General features: G+C 40.1%; 1 protein-coding gene across 2 annotated transcripts in view; it reads right to left on the bottom strand.

Moving 5' to 3' along the window:
• The window catches only part of cep112 (centrosomal protein 112), a 211,097-nt gene that overhangs the window by 51,851 nt on the left and 134,774 nt on the right, over positions 1-24,472 (bottom strand). For both annotated transcript variants that reach the window (XM_041816932.1, XM_041816933.1), the window contains exon 22: positions 9,686-9,748. In XM_041816932.1, coding sequence (XP_041672866.1) covers positions 9,686-9,748 — 63 coding nt within the window. The remainder of the gene's footprint in view (positions 1-9,685; positions 9,749-24,472) is intronic.

The following is a 24,472-nucleotide window of genomic DNA, read 5'->3' as shown; positions in this document are numbered from 1 at the left end:
CTCATTGGAAGGATTTGACTTTTGGACACTCTGCAAATGGTTCTAGCCATTATATTTGTTTAATTATTGACTTTTTAGACAATAATCTGCTGTCAGAGATTTACCATGCATTTTTGTTATATCTATCTGTAAATAATATAACAAAGAGTGCAGTCTGGACCAGCTTATTTTTACAAATGACACCTGGGATTGGCTCCAGCCCTCTATATAAATTAGGTTTGACTTGACTAGACTTGGCAATCTTTGGAAACTGAAAAAACGTACTGGGAGCCGGAGAGGTAGCATTTAGCCCTCTGAGGACAGCGCACTCACCAGAGTATGTTTGCTATGCTTTTATTAGTATATTTGTCATTTTAGGTTGTAGAAATGTGGTTCAAACACTTCTGTGAATGAGAGAATCTCATCTTTCACCTCCGCCCTAACTTATGGAGTTACAGAGCAGACAAGAGAGAATTGGGCACATGTCACCTCTCACTGTGCATCATGAATCCTTTGTCAGTTAACTGACTCTTACAAACAGGAATCCTTCTTTTGCCAACCAATCAACACTCTGGAATCCCTAAGGCTCTGCCTCTCAAAGTTTTTGCAGGAGAGGTAAGGCATGTTGCAGAAGGCTTGGAACAAATACTGAGAAGCAGTAATGAATATGACACAGCTTCATTGTGGTGAAAAAAGAATGACAGACAAAATTTATGCTCAAAAATAATATGACACAATTTCATTACCTCAGCCAAGGAGGTTGTGTGATCGGCAGGGTTTGTTAGTTTGTTAGTTAGTTTGTTTGTTAGCAACATAACTCAAAAAGTCATGGATGGATTTTGATGAAATTTTCAGGAAATGTCAGAAATGGCATAAGGAAGAACTGATTAGATTTTGGGAGTGATCAGGATCACTGTCTGGATCAAGAAATTTTCTAAAGGATTCTGTACTACTGGGAGAAAGGGCTGGTGGAGGTCTGCGCTCTCTGAGTGCTTTTCTAGTTTTAGACGTTTTCAGCACTACCCTATTATTTTATTCATATAGTCTATTACTTTTGCGAAGCTAAGAGTTCAGTAAACCTATCTCAAGCACCAAAACAATTCATCCACATGAATGAAGGTGTGTTTTCACAAGAGATTCAAAAATGTTCAAAAATCGGATTTAAAAATTCAGCATTTGGGCTAAGATAACTCTTTACGCAGTCCTCCAGGACAGTGGTTCCCAAAGTGGGGTCGCGAGACACTGAAGGGGGGGTCACAGGATGCTTTCTAAAATATTAGAGAACCTTAATATGATTTAAAGTAGTAAATTTTGTCCATTGTTGTAAAAATATTGTTTAACAATTTAAATTTAAAATAAAAACACAGCTTTTAAGGGACATTTTTGCTCGTAAAATGTACAAAAACTACCTAAAATGTACATTTGTACACAATGCTTTGTGCAACATCCTACACTTTAACTGCTTCCAGGGAAGGTGGGGGTCCCCTGGCTCTGACGCTGTTATTTTGGGGGTCATGGGCTGAAAAGTTTGGGAACCTCTGCCCTAGGACAAAATGGTCCTCAGTGGGCATAAAGCTGAGATTGTCCTGAAAACGGTGATATGAAACACTTGGGTATTGTGTTATTTACAACTACTTTAAAAGGGTGCATTTAAAAGTTAAGTAAAAATCGAGGAAATACCCTTAGACCTCAGACGGTTATCAAACCCCCATCCGTTTCATGTGCAGCCCCTCACTCTGACATCCCTCCATTAATGTGTGTCCTGTTTTTGCATGCCTAATTAAAGGTATGAAAAAGTTGACTCTTCCCTCGGGGGAGTGGTGAAGTACATCTCTTAGTGGAACTCCTGATATCGCCCCCTGCTTGCCTGTAAAAAGAATGCGCGCTAAATTCATTTCAGATTTTGCTTTCCTTTTGAAATCCAGGACTCACTTACAAAACTTTTCTCAAACTATTTTCTCGCCTGAATGAAATGCTGATGAAAACCGAGAGAGTAAACCAAAACGAGACATTTACGGGAGATATAGAGTGAATGTTTCAGCTTGGGAGATGTGTAGAGTTAGATGACGAAGTCCTGTGGGTTAATCAATACTTTTAACCCCGTTTTACACCGCACATTAATATTTGATACACTGTTTGTTAAAAGCATTGATCATAGTGAATTTAACACTAATCAATAGAAGGAGCAGCCTGTGGTTAAACAGTCAAGGATGGTCAATTACTGTCTTTAAGAACTAAAGACGTGAGAAAATGTCAGAAAGAGTAAATTCTATTTCAGATCATGTTTTCTGAACATTGTTTACCAACCCTAACAGGCAGAAATGTGTGTAAATAATTGAGGGATATTTACAAATGAGCTGAACTTTAACCTCTAGTTTCCAGAACATGCTACTTCTTGTGTTTTATGCCTCCCGTAGCAGATTCCCTCCACCTCTGATCCTCTTCCGCATTGGACAGCAGGGATAAAGTAATGATCTCCCACCAGTACCACAGCTACCACCCACTGTAGCCCGATCATTAAGAGGGGGAAGAGAGCCCTGCTCAGTTCACAGGTCACCCAGGAGGACCACTCACAGCTAGACGCTTAACACTGGATTGGATTGGAGAGACACTAATTAGGAGAATCAGTGGGTGCGTGTGTATGAATGAGGAGGGAGAAAGAGAGACACAGGATAGGGCTGGGAAATATTCAAAGTTTTAAGATATATCAGCATATTTTCAAACAGGAAACACGGCAAAACAATATCATTTAAATCAATATAGTATGTGCTGATTAGAAAAACAGATAACACTGACCACTAACATTAATACGCTTATTGTCAATGCAAAAACACATATTAAATGTTCAGTCTAAATGGGGAGTAATCATTGTATTCAGTCTTATTTCCCTTAATTTAAAGAGCATTTTCATTAGTGATGAAAATCAATGGATAGATACCAGTGTGATACCATAGAAAAAATACATACACCCAATACTGGGTATTTTATTTTTTTAATTATGCAAAAATTAAAGGAAGCCTCTTGTACATTGTCGTCATTGGTGGTTCTCAACTGGTCTGTCCTCAGAAGCCAGAATCAACTCCTTAATGAGCGATAGGACCAAAACTTCATGTTTGAATCAATCAGATTCATTTAATGAAAAACCAGGCAATTTGGACCTAAGATGATCCAAAGCACAAAACAGAGCTAAGACAACGATCAGGTGGGAGCAGTGGCCGGTTTGGCACCTCACTGTGTCTACCTTGGTCCTGTACTGCTTCAGCCTCCTGATGACCATCGTCCAGGCCTATGCCAGGCCCCTGCCCCATCTCTCCAGGTATTTCCCAGCTGACCCCACCTTGATGCATACAGCTGACCCTGAGGCCTGGTCCAACTTACTTGGTCCTGTGTGCCCAGTATGTGGTGAGCAGGGAAAGCATGCCAGCTGCTGCTCTTGTATACAGGAGCTGACCCTTCCCATCCCCGCTCTCCTGCCAGCATAAAACACACGGCCTTGCCAACGATACCCAAAAATGTGCTGAAGGGGAGATGTCACAAAGGAGTCCAGGCAGTGGCTCTGGCCATCGGTCAATGTCCAGACCTAACACAAGTATAGTAAGACCAGGAGGACCAAGGACCGAAAGATTACGAGTTTTGTCGGCATTCTCAGATACCATGACCACACTGCTTGCCGAGCAAACCTACTGGTCTGTTCACAATGTTTTTTTCTCCATAGAAAGACATGGAGTGATCATAGACTGTAGAAAGAATTGGACAAAGTCTGTGTGACGTCAGCCGTCTGCTTACAATAGACGGACTAAAACTACTTTAGAAGCCAATCTGCAGCAGCTTCCATATTGAAATCGCTGTCTCAACCGAACTTTGGATCAACCTAACAGCCCGCCAACAAAGCTCTACTTCCTGTCTTCTAGCTAGCTAGCATTCTGGTTGACAGAAACGTTGCTTCTGCCTGTCGAGCTATTTGTCAATCAAATGAGATGTATCAATCAGTCCACAGTGAGGTTTTTCCTAAATATATGAAACGATTGTGGTACAAAAAAATTCACCCCCCGTAAAGTGAGAGCACAAGAAGACATTAGCTAATGAGACATGTTTGGTTTTTTGAACCAGGCTGTAAACCAGTTTGTTTCTAGGGTAAAAACAGCTTTTTAACAGGTCTAGACGGGACTTTTGGTGTTCCTGCAGCCAGCCTCAAGTGGAAACTTGCCGCAACTTTTGCACTTCCGCATTGACTTCATTTTTCAGGACTGGAAGTCGCCATTTGGGAGTGGAAACAGTTGAGACATTTGTCGAAAGTGGGTGGAACTGGTGACTTGCTCCTTTTACTTTTCCAAATGTGCCAACATATGTGTGCTACTAAGACAGTTCTCTCTTTTATTCGAAATATGACAGGAGATCATTATGTGTCTGTACATTTTGAAAATGTTGATCCTTAAACTAATGGAGAGTTTAGCATTTTGAAGCACATGGTATTAAGGAGTACAAAATGTTGACAACCTCAATCTAAAAAAAAACATGCTCAATGTATTTCTTCAAGTTAGACAGTGCACATGAGTTTGCCTGCAATTCTTGATAATTAAAAAACAAATAAATTGGGCCTAAAACATTTCTCAATACTGGGGGGACTAGGACTCAAAAAGGTCTCAATATCATTTAATTTGTACTAGAATCTTATCAAAGGGTGATTTCAGGCCAGGATCTGAGCACCTGTGACCCTAAAGTCTTGTTCCATTTGGTCAGTGTGAATGCAAGCACTCTGAAACAAAGTCTGCTTGTAGAGGTGTTATTGGGCATGATTCAGTGTACTTGGGTCTGGCACATGCGAGAACTCAACTGTGGCTGAGACTTGTTACCGTGTCGAGTTGTAAAGTCAAGTTGAAACCGTCATATCCTCACTGCATTGCTTATTTCACCCTGTAAACAGCAGGGAAGTTTGTTGAAGTAGGAAGGTTATCTTTTCCATCTTAAGACAAAAAAATCTACAGTTGCCTGTAGAACAGGCTTCATTGTGCACAGGAAGCATCAAAAAATGTCAGCCTGAGAGGCTGCCTTCTTTCTTCTTTGCAGATTTGCAAACCTACAACATGCCCCTATAGACAGAATACATGAACAAGTGTGCCAGGGTATGGAACCACACCACTAATGTGAAAGCAGACCAGCAGTGGAGGGGGAGCAATCCCACCTGGCGTGTTATGAAATCACCTGGTCAGCTGTGAAAACACCCAATAATTACAATTCTGGTATTGCAACAGCTGTGTCACTTCTTTAAAGAAGCCAAACTGAGATCATTTATCACCATTCATCTAAACTATACAGATATGATTTTCGGTCTATATCACCCAGCCCTAGAGTGTGCGGGAGGAGAGAGACGGAAGCAAACAGAGGGGATGTGTGAGAGTGCATGAATGTAAAACGTAAACCCTTACGCGGTGCGTCTCCGGTCCCCTCAGGATAATGTATAGCGTGGTATGTTTTTAATTGGGCTATTAGCTATGCAGTTGAGCTCAAGAGAGATGCCCCCTGTCAGACACTGAGGGGTTAACAACCGGGGTTAGCCTTTGAGGTTCAAAGGCCTCTTGTTTACATTTGACTGAGTTGCCCCGGGGGAGGTTCCACCTTTACCTTTTAAAACAAAGCCGACCAAGCCAACGACAAATACCCTGCATTAATCATGCATATTAATGTGTTTGCACAAAAAACCCACAGCATCAGCATAACCCTCTGTACAACTCCACACTTCAACAATCGTGTTGAATTCAGAGCACAGGGACTTCACTTTAATGTCAGAGAGAGTGTTGTTTCTTGAACCTGTGCCAGCATCGCGTCCCCAAAACAGAGGATTAATCACTTGTTGCTTTGTCTGCGGTGGCATAAAACAGCACCAAAGCAGGCAAACACGGCTGAACTTTCGCACTGCATCCGACTTCTTTTGAAGTCGGGCATTGTGTAACCTAATAAGCTACCGTTTTCTCACAACATCTGCTTGTCAACCCCGCTTTCAACTCTGTGCCTTTGCCAGCCAACCCAAAATGGGGGGATTTAAAAAGGAGAAGAAAGAAAGAAAAACAACAACCCCCACCTCTGAATCTCCTCTGTGGGTAACACAGTGCAATTATGGCCAAATGATTGTGATATTTTAGCCTGCCACATAATCAAGACAACTCTTTTCTTCTGTAATGTAAACACCACTTTGGCTGTTTTGGATGTTTTTAAATGGCGAGGTGAAAGCAGACTGAACTCTCAGAGAGATTTTGGTGAGTGACAGAAGTTGTCTTAGGAAGTTCAGTACCTGGCAGGAGAAATAAATCACCTCAGCTTTAGAGAAGGAGACGGAAATGTTTAACATATGGCCCTAAATAGGATGTGTGCAGATGATGCAATGACAGAAGGAAGATTTACAGGTGTGGAGAGGAAATAAAGTGATGAAGTGAAGGGGGAGGAGAAAACTGATGCAACTGAATAAACCAGGTAAAGGATCTTAAGCTAATCATGAAAGTTTAATTTTTACCTCTATTTCAGTTGATAGCAGCGAAAAATATGTAGGGAGTATGGGGACAAGAGCGACATGCTGAAAACAGATAAGAGTTATGATGGCCACAGGGTTATATTCTACACATTGGTTTAAATTAACTCAGAAAATATTGGAGTTGAATCTGTTATATAACTCAGCGGAGAAGAATACATCTGGATATCAAATTTCGTGCTCTCAATGAGAGCAGTTATGTGACTTTGCTGTGTCTTTTGTGCAATCACTTCTCAGCTTATGGATTTAGAGGTTAAACCGAGTACAGGCATGCAAACAAGAAGTTTCCTGTCAAATTATAAAACCTTAAAACTTGCAATTAATTCCAGACTTTCAGTGATAGATCAATATTGATCACATTTTTAATCATATCTTTACATTGCATTTATTATGCCTTTCAAAATAAATGTCTTTGTCCTTAATAATAATGTGAAGAAATTCTTACTAGTGTCTTGATTTGTAAATCAAACAAATGCAAAGAGACATATTTTATGATCCTTCCTGACTTTTAGGCAAATTATTGGTTTGCCTCAAGGCCCATTCATGCTCTGCATTAAAGATGCATACACACGCTTTGCTAACTTTGTCAACCTTTGTCCAAATTTGTTTAAAGACAGGACAATAGCAGAGTAACAAGAAGCCCTCTGAACAGAAATTGTAGCTTACAAAAACGTAGATTAACAGTTGGACTGTCAGCTTTCTTTGTTAAAGGCTGTGAACTCTGAGATTCATTACCAACTAAAAAAATATAAATTATTGGAGGTTTAAAATTTTTCAAAACAAAGGTCAAGTGCTGGCTGAAAGCAAACCAGAACTGAACTCGTTTTTAGATAGTCCCTATCTGTACTGCTTTATTGACTTTATGAATTATTTCTTTTTCGGTTATTTACTTATTGTATCTTTATTCTGTAATGTATCATTATGCTGTTAAATGTTGTACATTTTGAGAACTGTTTATTCAAAGGCCCAGCTAGAAACAAGAGTTGCTCATTCTCTCAAAACCTAAGGGTACAGAGCAAACATTGCAATACTTCTAGCAACCATGGGAGCAGTATTGAGCAATGTAGCAGACAGTTCAAGCCACAGCGGCAAAACCCAACGTAGAAGAATAATTTGAAGAATGGCGGAGCTTTGCTAAAACTTACAGAGAAAATGCTGCCAATTAGAGATGGAAATGTAAGAAAAATGCAGACTTCAATTTAGCTCACCTTGACAGAAAGACAGACAGACAACTACACCAGAACAGCTGGGCAGAAGATGGATGGAGCTACAATGAAGGAATTGTGGATGCCTCTGTAGATTCATGTTTTAAAATGTGCACGAGTATGTGGGCACTGACAGTTGTATTGTGTAAAATGCACTGATCTATTTTTGATTGTAAGGGAAGCATAATGAAGCATTTAGAGGTAGGTGGCAGCTTTGAAGTGACAAGTATCCAAAGCTGCCTTATTTGTGCTGGTTTGTTTTTAATACAAAACCAATGCAGACCAGCATGATGCTCCTAGCATCAGCTATTCTTTGTTGCTGCACTCTAAGTTGAAAATTTTGGAACAGCACTGTGCCCTTTAAAGTCCCTTCTCTCTTCCTAACCAATCAAAATCAAGCAAAGGCTGATTGGTCTCTACAGCTGCTGCAGATGCTAGGACAGGATATCTGTACATTATGTTCATGTTTTCAAGCTCATCTTTCCTGAATAGAGGACAGCCCCAAGTGCAAGGAGCTACGATATCTATAAATAATGTTATGGATACAACGCAGAGAAGCAGAAGTCAACTTTCCAAACCTAGCAAAGAAAAAAAAGGTGGTAAAAAGTTCTCTAAAAACAGAGGCTGTAGGCTGTGCAAGCTAGGCAATTTATCTGTCAAAGTGTTTTTCACTGTTAGACGTTAAGAAGTGCAGGAGTACAGGTACAAAATGACTCACTGGCATCCGGCTATACCTGGTTGATGTGACTGCCTTTTCCTTTTTTTAAGAGTTTGTGTTTAGTTACATTCTCCGTGTAAGTAACCCAGTTAAGGTTTACAATACGGGCCAAGATTTTCTCCAGAAATTGCTCCTTGTAATGCCTTTACTTTGTAGTTTTTAATCAACTAAAGCTAAATGCATGTTCTTCTTGTTTGGCTAAAACAAACCTGCATTCATTTCAAAAAGGAACTTCTAGTAAATTGAAGTCACATTATCTTCACCACAGAAACAGTAAGTGAAAATAGCTTAAGAGGACACAACGGGAAGTGTTTGATATTTTATATGTTATTGATATATGTTTTTTAAAGTAAAATGAAACTTCCAAAGCAGCAGTGGTGGCATTATTTTCCATCACTGTGAGGGCAGGAAAGCTACTGCCCCACCAGCCTCTCAGTGACACACCTAAAATAACTCAAATATGTTAATTTCAGCCCTAACTGCACCATGATTTATAGACTTATGCTGGCAGCTCCAAAAAGTAAAAAAGTAAACATATAAATAAGAGGAGCCCATTTATTGTAAAGTATACCACGTCCTCCAAACCTCAACCTACAACAAAACAAGCAATGTTTGGATTTAAAAAAACAGCATTCTTTGATTTTCAGTCCCTTGAGGCCAACATAACAAGCTGTAAACACAACAATAACATCATAAACCAGGATGCTGGCCAACAGTTGTCTATAATGGTTCACTTAAGGGTTGATGAGCAACATAAATGTGAAGTTTTGGGTTTGGAAACCTGATGAATGCACGGAGAAAAATTCTCTCCTTCAACACAAATCATCCAACAAACAATTATGCACCAATACTTCCTCAGTTGTTGTGATACAAGAAAAAATCTAACATGAAAGAGCATGGGTGGAAATCTAACAACATGTTCTGACTTCACACAAGTCTCTTTGAGATACAAAGGAAAGTTTTCAAGGAGGCACAAGGACGAAGAATGGAAGGGATAAGCTAACAGAAATGTAAGAATAGGGATAAAAATCTGATCTATGTTTGTCAAACATCTATTTTAATGTTTAAATCTATCAGTACTCTGCACAGATTTCATTCCAGATATAGGAAATGTGTGCTCAGATGTTTTAAGAGTTTTGGTGTATTTAATGTGTGCTTTCTCACCTCTCCCATCTGTACATGTGATGAACCTTCAAGCTGTTCAGAGGAAGAGGAGGAATGAAAGAGGGATAAAAAGGGGCAGAAGAAGAAACCGTTTACCTGGGCAGACTTTGCGAGCTTCTGAGTGTACTCCTTCTCAATCTGCTTCAGCCTGGCATTGGTCTGCAACAAGAAGGGAGAGGGGAGTGTGAGAAGGAGATATGGAGACAGACAGATAGACGGACATACAGAGAGAGGTGAAATTGAATCTTCTGTTAGGAAGTGCACACATCCCCGATCTGCCACACAAACATTCATGATGACCTCTGCCTCTTGGCAGTGTGTCCCCCCGGGCCTGTGGCCCCTTGGCACAGCGCCAGTCCCAACGTTCATGTGTGCCAGCAGGTAGTGACGGGCATGGTGCACAGTGGGCACCACTCCCCTTTGATCCCATGCCAACAATTCATCACTTAACAAGAAGGAGGGGCAAGGGGAATTAAAACGCTGCTGCCAATTAGCTATAGGGAGAGAAAAAGGAGAGAGTTGATCGAGAGAAGCTGGGAGACACAACACAGAGGAGACAGAGCAGCAGTGAATGGAGATTGCTGTTTGGAGTTTATTGAGCGCCGCTCCACTCTTTGTTTTCAGTTGTTTCTCTGTGGGAAGCTAGCCAGCTGGAAGCAAAGACCGCAAGTGTCTAGTACATGATCTGCCGCCGCTCAGCGAGCCATGTTGTGATGCCAGGGTTTCATTGAGAAGCTGAATAGTTGAGTGAGATAATTGGGTGTGAAGTGCTGGAATGCGATGTGGATGTCAATGGCTGGCTGAATGTGCGGTGACATGGTTTATACAAGTACTGTTGAAAGACTAAAGCCTAAATTAATGGGGTAAAGAGGTCATCATTTGAAAGCAGGGCAAGTGTTTTCAGGAGATGTGGATCAACTAAAGGTTTATACTTGTGTCTCAGATTTAGGAAACGTTTTAGATAGCATATACTTTAAATCCAGGGTTCAAAACTGGTCAGTCGCAAAGCCATTTTCAGTAGGTCAAGGATATGTGCCCAGAAAAAGTATGCACCAGAAAGTCTATGATGTGCTTTTATTTTGAAGGATATGGCTCCATCTCTTTGTTTTATCACACCTTTTGTTTCATCTGAACTCCAAACTTCCCCATTTTTTATCAAAAACTTTTGGCCATGATTGAAAAATTAAAGAAAAATCTTCTCTGTGGTTGAGGACAGATTCATCTCTTTCTTTGATAAAAACAGAAAGACGTTTATGAGAAAAGTCACAAAACGAATAAAAAAGCCATTCATTTGTTATGAAATTATCGTCTTGTGCAGAGGTGCATAATTATGCAACAAGGCATCCTGCTGGAGGTTGGTTCACCTTACCTAAAATTATGATATGAATAAAAAAATGTTTTCAAAAAAATTTGTGCAGAAACTGATTTAAATCATTAAAAAAACGCTGTCACTGTGACTTTGACATAAAAAAAACACAAGATGCACACGTGCATACACCCACTCTCAACCACACACTGGCTTGACTCTCCCGTCCTGACAGCCACTGACAGACACACGACCCTCTACCAAACACTGTGTCATTGAACACACCCCTCACAGCCTTCAACACCTGAGCTGCGTTTGGACTCTGTACCCCATCCAAACACTTCCTGACAAACAGCGGCGTCCTGCTCTGAGCGGACGCACACCTGTCACCACAGAAACACAGAGCCATCGCCAAGGATATGGGCCTGTCTTCCTGCGCCAGGACTCTCTTTGAGTGGCAGCCCTGCTCGTCTCTAGGGGCCCTCCAGCAGCTGATGAGAGAGGGTTAGACAAAGAAGGATGAAGAGAAAGCAGGACAAGGAACTGCATGTGGGAGAGGGGCGCAAAAGAAGTTCCACAGTGTTATTCTTTCTAGCTTACAACTTTGTTGTCTTTCTGTAGTGCTGCTGGAGAACTCCTGCTCAGTTTGATGCCAGTTTTGTACTTGGGGTTCAACATTTAATTGCTCAGTTTTAAATGGTCAAAGTCTTTGCTAAATAAAGAACATAGTTGAGGGAGGAGAAATAGAATTTTTATGAATAGTAGTTATGCAGCCCTGCCTACAGAAATGGTTGAAACTTTTCTCCATCATTCATAAATTCGTATCTGATTATTTAGGAATCACCTGCTCATGCTTTCACAGTGGTTTCTCCATATTGCTTGTCAGGTACAATAACATCTGGAATATAAGTCGCTCCGGTATATAAGCCAAAGTAAAGTCAAAGCTGCCCCTTGCCATGCACAATAATTGGGGAATAATTTTTGATTGTGTTAGGTCTTGTGCAGTATGTGAAGGTGGAACTACTGCCAGCTACAGATATACAGCAAGGGAAGACTTTTTATTTATCTGTAAACAATCTTATATGACTGTTATTTATAAGGTAGTGACGAGATGTTCTACAAGATCTCGGGAGATCAAAACATCACAAGATTGCTCATTCAGGTGAAAACTTTCTCATATTAGGCAGCTGCCATATAGAAAATAACACCAAACTGGAAATGTCAAAAACCACATGGATGCTCCTGACACACATGATTTGTAAATGAATAACAAATTTATCACAACAGTGTGAAATAATTAAATTCTGGAGCTAAAAACTTGTGCAGACTCTCTGTGAGGAGAATACAGTGTTGATTTAGTTTGTGCCACTCCTCAAACATCTGTTAGCTGCACGTAACATCAGTCAGGAACATCACGTTTGTAGCCCAGAGGGCTGTTCTACACTGCAGCTGTTAAACTTAACAAACAAACTCTGTTTGGGTGCTGTAGAGCGCCTTATTCGCTCCATAAACCAAAGATATAGTCCCTAATGAAAAACACCCTGTTTGCTGCCTCAGAAAGGCAGCGCAGATAAACACATTAACACACAGGCTTATCCATGCAGTCATGTCCAACAATTATGACAATGCATACTGAATACAATAAAATTAGTTCAAAAACTAGCTGTATGCTATAAAGGAGGAGGCTGGTGTGGAGGAGGTTAAGCTTTGCCAGCAGCAGCAGCATGGTGCATCAGCATTAATATAAGCAGGGATTAGTGAGAAGTACATCATAATTTAATACACTGCAGTGATGAGAGAAAGAGCATTTGTAGTAATGAGTGCATAATGTAGTAAATTAAAGATATGGCACACTTAAAATGCATGGAGATTTGATTTAAAGAGCTATTAAAAGGCAGAGTTTGAGTCAGAGTTAGACAGGAAATAAGCTACATTGCTTAACAAATTTATTAGACCACCTGTCATATTTGTCTCAGAAACCATCCAGCATCATGAAGTGCTTTAATGCACACTCTTTCATTTTCAGTGAGCTCTCCACATTTTACCATTTTGAACAGGAATAAGGAATTTCGAACTGAATTCACCTTTTTCTACCCAAATTTGAGCCGGCTCACTGGGCTTCGCTGATAAGTAATCGAGCATGACATTCAACCACTAAAACTCATTTTTCTGTTCAGGAATGCAAGTAAATAACTATAATTTGACATATTAATCAAGAAATAATAATGTGCTTTACTATTTTTGCAGTTTTTTTGAAAATCAGTAAATTTGAAAATTCATGGATAACAATAATAATTATATTTCAGCATTAATAATATCATTTCAGTTAAAGAGCTTCTACATATTGATGTTTTAACTATTGCAGAAACATAAAAAATGATTTTTGTAATTAACAGTGCTGTTAATTTAGGGCAGCTGCGGCATAAACCTTACTTTGGGTGGTGGTCTAATAAATTTGTTAAGCACTGTGTAAGAGGTTATATTCAGTACAAGAGGATTAGTTCAAATATTTATGAAAAGACCTTTGTTGCTTTGCATTTGTGACTTTCTGTCATATATAAGAAGCATTTTCCACTCACATAGTTTGTTACCAAAATTTAAAAATAATGTAAAATCTCGTCTGGCTTGTCTCATAAGCTGAGTGTCTCGTCACACTCTTAGTGGTGTATGGATTAAGAAATGCTGCAAAAATATTTCCACACAGCCCAGAAAAGAGCACACATCATCCTCACAATCATGGCTCCTAACTAAGCATGCATGCAGGAGGAATTTCAAAATAAAAGCATAGTTCAAAGATGAAGGGTGTAGATTTATGCTTTGACTTTCTATAGATTTGATTGGATAACTGATCAACCAATCAATGTGTCGACCCGCACTGGTAGATTGTTACACCCCTAAACTCTACATACTGAGCCACAGTCATGTGGATGAAACTGGGTATTTGGGCTAAGTGGATTTGACCTAGAACTGACTTTGTTTTTACAGTTTATTTACAAAATATATACAGTCATGTGCATAAGTTTTTGGAATGATGTACAAAGGTCAAGATTGACAGCATTTTTTTGTCCGGGCCTTTTCACCCTTTGTGATATGACTGGAGACCACTGGCGGTTTCTGGGCCCTTGGGACATCCACAGCATGACCAGAGGCTCGTTCCACCCTACTACCCAGTCAGACGGAACCCTTGGCCGTGCTCACTTGTCACATCCAACCCTTACTTCGCCCTAAAGGTGCAGATTTTGTTATGTTTTTCAAAACATTATTTTCCCATGCTGCTGGTAGTATGCAAGGACATCCAGAGCATAACCGGGGTTATGTCAATCCTTCGTCACACCTGTTTGTGCCCTCAGGGCTCAAACATACCTAAAGGTTCTGCACAGGACTGTATATTATGTGAATTGCTATTCAGCTTAAAAAGTATCAGGATATGACTTATGGTTCACACAGCCCAGCCCTTGTGGACAGACATAGAGACTTTGGAAGTAATAAAATGCTCTACTTGTTTGTTTATCCCTACAAATATCATCATCACAATATTAAATAATGTCACTGAACACTGCATGTTTTTCTTAAACTGTGCAGACCAACTAAAGGTTAACACGAAAGTTATACATCAACTTCACCTCTGCATTTGAATGTGAGATAATGAAGCTTGTATGAATCTGTACAGTATGTTCACAGATAAACATATGGCCATATTGACATGCAAACAGGCTCAGATGTTTCATAAAAACATAAAGAGTTAGCTACTAGCCTATTCCTTTTATCTAGAGGGACTCAGGGGAATTCAGCAGGAAGCATTATACAACATCATACATTATAAAGCCAGAGCATCTAGACGCACATTAAAAATGGCTGAAAATAGCTGAAGAATTGTACATGCGAGGAAAAATAGCCCAACAGGACTGTGACAAACACAAAGAGAAAATCAGAGTTAAATTAAAAGCCTAGCTATACGTGTGTGTCTGTGTGTGTAAGCACTTTCAAAGAGACTACCTGTGCCCTGCCAAAGGCATTTTTGTGCTGAAGGCACTTTGAGGCTGTATCAGGCTCTTCAATCGCCTCTTAATCCTTGCTGTGTGGAGTGCGGCTGCTTTGAAGTGCGTGCGTGTTGGAGCGTGCGTATGGTTACTTTGTATGTGCGTGTTTAAAGAGAGTGGAAGTGGATCTGAAGGCGAGGCATGCACCACTTACCAGAACTTAATTAATAATCTGCAGTGGGAACCAGGCCAAACACGCTCACATATAGACACAGAGAGACAAACACGTGCACTAAGAAAGGACTGAAGGGAGTGGTGGAGATGTGGGTGACAACTTTCTCTCTGGAACACAGACTCAAACAAAGATATGCACACACTTACTCAAACATAGACGACAGACAAACAGGATGCTCACTCAGCCAGGGTTTCATCTAGAGCTGTTTGGATGTCAAATTTACTCAAGGTGTGCTGTCCCATTGTCTGAGCTGGACCGTGGTGATCGCTGCTGAAGGCACAGGAAACCAGAGCAAACATTTCTCAACAGCATGACAACTTTTGTGTGTTTTTGTGTTAGTGTGTGCCACTAGTATTTTCTGATTCGGTGCAGTCTATAGTCCCGGACAGGATATTGCCTCCATATGACATTTTTCTCCGACATGTTTCCAATCATCTCACATTGCTAAAGAGCAATTATGGTTTCAGCATCGTCCTGGAGCTGAACTCAGACAGAAGACGTAAAACTACACTCAAGTTCTGCTGATGCAAAGATGAGGTCACTCTTTATGAAGACTGAGAACACTTTGGGCCTCATTTATCAGTCGTTTTAAAAAGATATTTGCTCTCCAAGCCTTCATCTTTAAGAAAATTCTGACTTTCACCCAAGTTTCCTTATCTGTGATTTGTTCTAAGCTAAGAACAAAAACAAAGGACACTCCTAGCACTCTGACAAAACATTTCTGTGCTCATATGAGAGGACAAAATTTTGAATTTTGCACTAATCACTCTAATGTGCTACATACAGTATTTGATCTTAGCTGCAAAACATTAACTAGAACTTTAGCATGTGTCACTTATAGACACTTATATAAAATGATAAAAAGTATCTTCAGGGCGCCAGTGGGCTTGTGGTTGTGCCCCATGTATGTGGGCGGCCAAGGTTCAAGTCGTGCCTGTGGCTTTCATGCATGTTACTCTCTCATCCCTCTTTACTCTATCCGTTGTCCTTTTCTCTAAATAAGCTGACAAATATGTGTGCTACACTAAATATACACTACTGCTCAAAAGTTTGGGATCACTTACAAATGTATTTGTTTTCCAAAGAAAAATCATAATCAAATATCAGCAACTGCCAGTCCTCTGCATCAATCTCCTAGCATGGCTGCTAATACAAGTTAATCATGTTGCACAGCTGAAAATCGCTCTACTTATAAGTGAGCAAAATGTTTGGACACTGGAAGACCGGAAGAAGGTGTTGTGCACGGATGAGTCCAAGTTTGAGGTCTTCGGATCAAACAGAAGAACATTTGTGAGACGCAGAGCAAATTAAAAGATGCAAGAACAGTGCTCAAAACCATCAGTCAAGCGAGGTGGAGGCAGCGTGATGGTCTGGGGTGCTTTGGAGGTGGAGGAATAGGAGATTTGTAAAGAGTGGAAGGGACCTTGAGGAAGGAAAGCTATCACAAGATTTTGCAATGCCATACTAAACCTTAGGACAGCACTTGCATGTGGCCAATTTCATCCTATAACAGGACAATGATTCAAAACATACCTCCAAGATGTCTGCGAAATATTCAAAGAATAAGCAGTCAGCTCAGATTCTGACTGTAATGGAGTGGCCAGCACAGTCTTCGAACTGAACCATATTGAGCTGTTGTGGAAGCAGCCAAACCTTATGGGACGGAGGAAGACTCCATCAAGCCAGTCCTTGGATGCATGGAGGTGAAATCTCATCAGATTACCTTAAAAAAATGACAGCTAGAATGCCTAAGGTCTGCTGGGCTGTAATAGCTGCAAAAGGTGTTTAAAGAACACATTTATCATTATCATTAAAAACTTTATTTCTAGCTCTGAAAACATCAGTAGTCCAGTTCATGTGCTATATTTCCTGTTCAGACTAATTTCATGAGTGTTTCCAAGGAAAATAAGAAAATTTCAAGTGATCCCAAAACTTTTAAGAGGTAGTGTATGTAAAAATAAACCCTCTGTAGGACAGTTCAATGTTTTTGGCTTGATGTTTTAAAACAAATCACACAAGGTGAATAAACGCTATCCATTCTTGTATTTGAGCACACATAATTCAACCAGTGAACACTCGTGGCGTGGACATCGAGGTGGTGACATTGTATAAATATTTAGATGTACACCTGGATAATAAGTTGGACTGGTCTAAAAACGTAGACTTCATCTACAAAAAGGGGCAGAGCCGCCTCTTTTGCCTGAGAAGACTTCGATCAATAGACATCTGCAGTAAGATGCTGCAGATGTTTTATCAGTCTGTGGTGGCAAGTATTCTGTTTTATGCTACAGTCTGCTGGGGAGGCAGTGTAAAACACAAGGAAGCAAGGTGTCTGAACAAACTGGTGAAGAAAGCTGGCTCTGTGGTTAGAATCAAGTTGAACTCATTGGAGGATGTAGTGGAGAGATGCACACTGAAGAAGGTGGAGGCCATTCTGGGGAACATGGATCATCCACTCCATATCACCCTAAACAACCAAAAAAACAACAGTGGTGGATGGCTCCTCTCTCTTAAAGATATAGAAGATCTTTCATACCCTCAGCAATCAGACTGTATAATTCTGCCATAAACAGATGAGACTCCAGACAAATGAATTTCCCTTCAGGGATAAATAAAGTTATTGTATTGTATTGTATTGTAATTCAGACCACCCCTACACAGGTCTTTGCTGTAGCTGGGCCAACCCAGCCAAAAAGTCTGGCTATGGCACTAACTCATTACATTGCTCTTTGGGAGTTTTTTATACTGCCCTGTTGAACAAAGTCAGTAAAAACATGTTATTGACTAAATAAGGATGACTTTTGTGCTTCTTTTTTATAAGGTTACGCCGCCAGCTGTAGGAGGTCCCATGACATTGCAAAGCTAAGTAGACTGACTAACTGCTAAACTAGCAGCTTTATTGGCCAGTCAGATCAGCCAGTCTCACTCACAGATGATCAGTATCAGAAGCAAAAGGCAAGATCAGGACACCCCTAATTTTAATGCTGATAAAGAGTTATAAAACCATTTTTCAACAGCTGCTGGTAGTTGTAAAAGCACACATCATACTGTATGTTGCACACTGGGGAGCTGGTTTATGGGGTTTATGTCATGAAATCTGATTTCAAAGAGAAGCTTCCCCCCATTGCTCCGCGAAGCCTTCAGTTTTAATGGCAGCAGTATTTGTAAGCATTCAAAACAATCCTTCTGTTCACTACGCATGTCTCTCATAACAATTTGAGTTCAATCTGCCAGCGAGGGAGAGCTGGGAGATGTTATTTGCTCGTTTGTCTGTAATCATTGCTGTCTTGCTGTGCCTGCCTGTGTGTCTGCGTGTGGGGGAGAGGGAGTTGGTGCTGTAATGACAAGAGGCTTTATTTCCATTTCACAGTTTGCCATCACTGCCTGTCAGTAGTGATTCTCTTAATCCATGCTGCTCGCTGTCACTGTCACCACGCACACTCATACAGACAGAATGCATCAAGGAAGCGCACATGAGCAGATAAACATACATCAGACATACAGGCGAACACACAACACTCTGTTCAGTGAGAACAAACTTAACCAGATGATTCTTAGTATCTGAAAACCCTAAAGTTCCTGTATCACTGGTGTGAGTGGACTTAACATCTGAACAGTCTCATAAGGCAAAGAAATATGTTGGTTTGAGGAGGGGTGTTATGACACTGAGTTTCAAACTTATCCTTTCCTAAACTTAGTTTCAGTTTAGTTTAGTTGGGTTGCTGATTGGCAGAATGAAACTCCTTTGATAATGGCTCAATTTAGTTTCCTATTAGAAACAAGATTAGTGTTCTTTTTGCTAATTTACCGGGACAGTAGTTCAACAAAAGAATATCAAATAACATATATGTCATAGAGGATTTTAAAAACTTTTAAGAAGTTGATGTTATGGCAATACATGATGACTTTCATAAGTTTGGGTGCAAGGAAGAGAGCAGACTTGTGGTTTGGGTCATCAACCGAAAAAGTTTGGAACCCTTGAACTCAGATGTGAAAGTACAGCTGAACCAAACTGTGAAAACCAGAGTCAAAACTGAAACTAACGGTTAGAAAAACATCTTCGTAGGTGCTAATGTTTTTTTTCATTACTTTATTTGGTGGTTTCTACTAGTTCAGGTGAACCTTACATCTTTGTGATCCAACCAAACACAGACTACTGAAGAACTTAACTAGTTTTAACATAGAGTTTACTTAGAACCTAAAGCCACAACTAAAGACATGACTTATGCAGAGCTGGTGCAACAGGCTGCCTAAGTCTGTATCATTAGCAGAGTTAGTATCATTTTGAAACAGGGTCTGAAAAAGTCTCAAAAAGCGTAAAGTATCAAAGACTTTGTCAACCGTGTTGGAGGCTTATTGCTTAATAGATGGACTTGCTTTAACTTTAGCAGGTGGACTGATAAAAGTGTTTTTCCATGTTCAGGTTTGTGTGATTACTTACAGGTCTTAACCTGAGACGACTGTTGAACTCTGAGATTTCTCTGAAGAAGATGAAAAGATTTTCCGATTGGTCATTGAACTCGGTTTGAACTTGATAAAATTCTTTCTAGTTTTGCCTAGGTAGACCTCACTCCCCATTTATTTATGCCTCCATCTCGTCTTTGATCAATGAGTCTGCCTGATGTTTCTGATGCAGAATAATTCTGAGTTGAATTAAAAACTTAACCCCAAAAAACAGAGCCCGAAAATCGTGGTGTCCCACTTAAACTCCACTTCAAACCGGAGTGTAATCTATAGCGTGCAACAAGATGGGAGCTGCCTGACGCCATGTTTTAATGCGATTGAGAAAGTGTGTCGCTTCCCTCCCTCCTCTTGGAGGACTTCAAAAAGTGAGCAAGGGAGCTGTGTGATGTTTTTTTGGGACGGCAGAGCCTTTACTTTGACTCTTTCATCTGCTGGGTGACTCACACTCTCGCTCTCTCTCTCCGCCGCAGGGCCTGATGGTGCACTGAAGAAGCAGCTCAGATAGGTCTAAGCATGCGTATATACTCACACAAATGCATAACATGCCTGCTGTTTGGACAGTGACATCATTAATGTTATCACAGCTCTGTATAGCACTAGTGTGGATTTGAATGTGAATGCTTAGTATGAGCTTTCAGTGCAGACATTCAGCTTTCATTTAAGGGTATTGACAGCAATATTGGCCGAACCATGAAGGAAAAATGACAATTTTAAACACAGACTACATATTTTAGAACGCCAATTGCAACTGGAACAACAATAAAGATGGGATATACAGCCTGTTTATCATGGACACCATTGCTACCCATGATGAGCAGACTTTTACAAGTTTAAAACTAGCTACCTTAGAGTGGTAGAGTTTATATTGTATGGCGGTGTCACATGCCAAGAGAAAAGAGGCTTGCCTTTGTTTTTACAAAGACCCCTGCACATCTCTCAGCTAAAAAACACAGGAAATAAAAGCAGAGCCATATTAACCTTATTTTAACAGATATGGATGTCCACGTTGGTAGTATATGTTCCAGGCAAGGTAAACAGCACAGCTACACACTAGTTTGTGTTTTCAAGGTAAAACTTAGTTTAACTAGATTTAGATTTAGATCAACTAAGACACATACAAACAGGCAGAGCTTCAGTGGTCTTTAGCCTCTTGGCCATCAGTGCTGGCTTATAGTCATATCAGCCTATGAATACACCTAACTTGTATTCTTCTTAAAAAAAAAACAAAACAAAAAAATCGAGGAGTTATGAACAATATTACCCCTCGTACAATGGGTTACCATCAAGAAATTAATTATTCCGACTAAAATAGTATTTTAAACCAGGCTGTGAATGTGTTAACTGCACCTTTAACAAGTATTTTACCACGGGGTGTGTATGTGACTCCTATTGCTTCTGTAGCCAGCCTCTAGTGGGCACTAAAGGAACTGCAGTTTCTGATGCCCTGGCTTCTTTTTCTAACAACTGAGGTTGCTACTCAGGTTTTCTCATGTGAAATATTGTTTGATCTCTCTCTGGGTTTTCAGATTCCATTGTTTTTGTAGTTTTAGGAACCAATAAGATGGAATACATGTCAGACTCTTTAAATTTTTATAAGATTAATGGTATTGCCTTTTTCTCCCCTACATATTATCTAAATGGCTTATCTTTAAACAGTCAGGACATGCATTCCTGCAAAACCCCAGAAAAGGGCTGGGTATTTTTTTTCATCTGTGTGGAAAACTTATAGATCTAGCTGTTGCCACTATCTCAAAATGTGTGTACTCTAACTTTAGTAGTAGGTTCCTTTGCACTCAATGACTTCCTGAAGTATGTAACCCCAAGAAATCAACAGAAGCAAGTTTTTTTTTTCTTTGTCTGTGTCGCCAAAGGCAAGGCCTCTACTGAAGCTGTCTTTCATTCCTGTTTGTCTCGGGGGCTTGTTGCCTTTAATCTTATGATCAACAAATAAAAACACATTCTCTGTGACACTTCACCTCAGGAGATAGATTTGGCCTTTCAATAGCAGCTCATGTTTTCTACAGTGTACAGTTAGCTTTGTGGCAATGGGTTGAACCTGAGCAGAGAGGATTTCACAACTCAGAATCATTCTTCTAATTTTTGTGAGAAGTCATGTCATCAGGAAATAACAAGAAGTCGGTTTCAGTAGCAGCCGTACAAGGTCATGTCACAGCATTACTCCCAACATGTCCAAAAGGACATGTTGTTCAGTCGAAGATTTACTCCCAGTTCCACCTGGCATATGAGTATGTATCCAGCTACGTCACAAACCTGAGTGCTTAGGCCGTGGTCAACCACTCGAAGTGGCACATAATCTACAGACATGGCAGCAGTGATAATGGGGATTCCAACTTCAAAACTTACAAAATAACCATCAATAATCAACAAACTCATAATGTGTCAGAACACTCTTAGCACGATCTGAGTGAGCAGCTTTGGGTTAAAAAGTCTTGTGAAGGACAGAGGTCAGAGGAAAAAGACCAGACTGGTTCAAGCCAATAATATCTAATAATGCACAACATGTTGGACCTCTTGTACTGGTGTCAAGCAAATGAGTCAGTCTATGTGACTGTGTCCTCAGCAGGCAGAGCATAGACATTGTTCCAGATGGAAAAAATGATTAAAAGATGCAGAAAGACACCAAAATGAAACTAGTGCACATAAATCAAACAATACATAATGTATTATGTGCCTCTAGTTTGGACGAGCAGGGGTGTCATGTTAGGGTGGAGGGGTTCCAAAATGATGAATTGAAATATGTGTTGTAATTCAGTCCAGCAGATATTGGTTCCATTTTGATGCAGTATTATAACCTCGTCTATCCCTTAACCACATCGTACCCATCTTTAATAGCTTCTCCCAGCAGAAGAATCATCTCAAACTGCTTTCTTGAACATGTCAATGACTTCACTTTATTCAATGACCTGTGCAGTCACCAGACCTCAAACCAAAGAGCACCTCTGGGATGTGATGGAATGTGAAATTCAAATTATAGATGTGCAGCTGACAAATCTGCAGCAACTGAGGGACACTACAAAGAATAATCGCTACTGTCAAATAAACACTGAGAATGTTGAATCTAGCACCAAAAATTGTGCATGTTTCCACCTTCTTGAGTGTTAATTTAACACATTTCAAAGTGTTAATTTTAAGAATTATTCCACAACTCTACACAGCAAAATAATCAGTATTAATTCAGCTCCAAAAGTGTAAAAATGAACACTTATTCATAATCTACATAATTCAAAATGAATAAATTTGAGGTATTTGTAACACAATATAGCACTAGTCATACTTCAGAAAAATTGCAAACTCATATTGATCAATTGTGGAAAAGTAAGGTGTCTTATAACAACAACTGAGCAAAGAGACTGACACAGAACTAGAACCCTGAGCTGAAAAGTCTACACTTCCCCCTGTATTGCAAACTGAACCCTACTATAGGCAGGATGTGACCAACTCAGTGGATAACTTCATCCATGATGCAGAAGGATTTAACACAAAAAAACAACAATAACTCACCAGAAAAATGAGCAAAGGAATACCAACAATGATCACTTTATAAAAAGCAGCATCTGAACAATCTGCCCGAGGGCATGATGGGAAAACTTTGCCCCCCAGATTTGAAATGGCAGCGGGTAGAGCCTGAATCAGTTGACTCTTAACAGAATTGAACAAACACTGAATGGATCAACAGTCAAATAACTACAACACTGAAGGCCATTTAACCCAGAAAAGAGTTAAAATTACACTTTGGGAGTTAAAATCAACTCTAAATCTTGTGTAAAAGCCTCTGCAGATGTTTCTGTATTGTGATACAGTTAAAAGTTCAAAAAGTGTTTTTCCGCACAAGACAAAAGACAATTGTCCACAATTTAAAATATTTTGAATTTATCTGAAAGAAAATACCTTTGCATTTCTACAAAGAAGGAATTACAATCTGTTGAATTGGCACACAGATCTAACAGTACGTTGTGTCACTGTAAGGACACTAAGAGATGATTTCATGTAAAAAGACCCAGCCTCTAATGCATATACCAGTTTCATAAGTCTTTGTGCCCCAGTTATGATGTAACCATGCACCAACATCAGACTGATTTAAATCCAAAGACATATGTCTGATAATCTGATTACCCTACACAGAACCCTAAACTTCATCTGTCTCCCCCTAAAATCGGATCCTTTGCACTGCCTCCCTCCTCTCTTTGTCTCCCAGTTAGTGTGTTAGTGTGAGGTGAATGTGGGCCCTCTTTGATCATCCCTCAGCCTATGTTTCTCTCCTCCTCGTCTAATCCATGACCGACTGAATAATGTGATTTGGTGTATCTCCAAATGGCAGAGGACCAAGCTAATAAGTCAGCGGTGACAGGGGAACGAAAAAGAAGAACAAGACGTGGCTATGACAACAACGACAACAACCTCGTACCACCATCTTCTGGCTGAGAGAGAGAACGGTACATGATCGAGGGTACATGAGGGTAGGATCAAAGCTACTGTGAGTGGATTGATAAAATGCTTAACTAGATCATTTTTATCAACTGCCAGATTTTCTTGGTTAAACATCTTGCAAAACAACCACAAAAGCAGCACAAGGGCTGACGCCATATTGGAAAGGTGACTTCAGTAAGAAGTAGGAAAATCAGCTGTGTGCATGTTTTTGTAAGGCATCTTGGGTGGTCTGTTTAGCAGAACAGATTTCCAAATATGGATGTGAATGCAACAACAGCACATTGAAGCCACATTAAGATCCAATTGGTGGAACCACATATGAGGATGGGTCAGAGACGCATGTGTCCACACATGGAAAACAGTGTGAAAGCAGACGCATCTCTGGCCACATGAAAGGACTGCTGAGTCAGCTTTGTGCACACAACAACAAACAAGAGTTATACACAGAT

The sequence above is a fragment of the Cheilinus undulatus genome, linkage group 21, assembly GCF_018320785.1.
Source record: "Cheilinus undulatus linkage group 21, ASM1832078v1, whole genome shotgun sequence".
In the NCBI taxonomy this organism is placed as follows: domain Eukaryota; kingdom Metazoa; phylum Chordata; class Actinopteri; order Labriformes; family Labridae; genus Cheilinus; species Cheilinus undulatus.
Note: the sequence above shows the minus strand (reverse complement) of the source record. Positions and strands in the feature narration are given on the sequence as shown.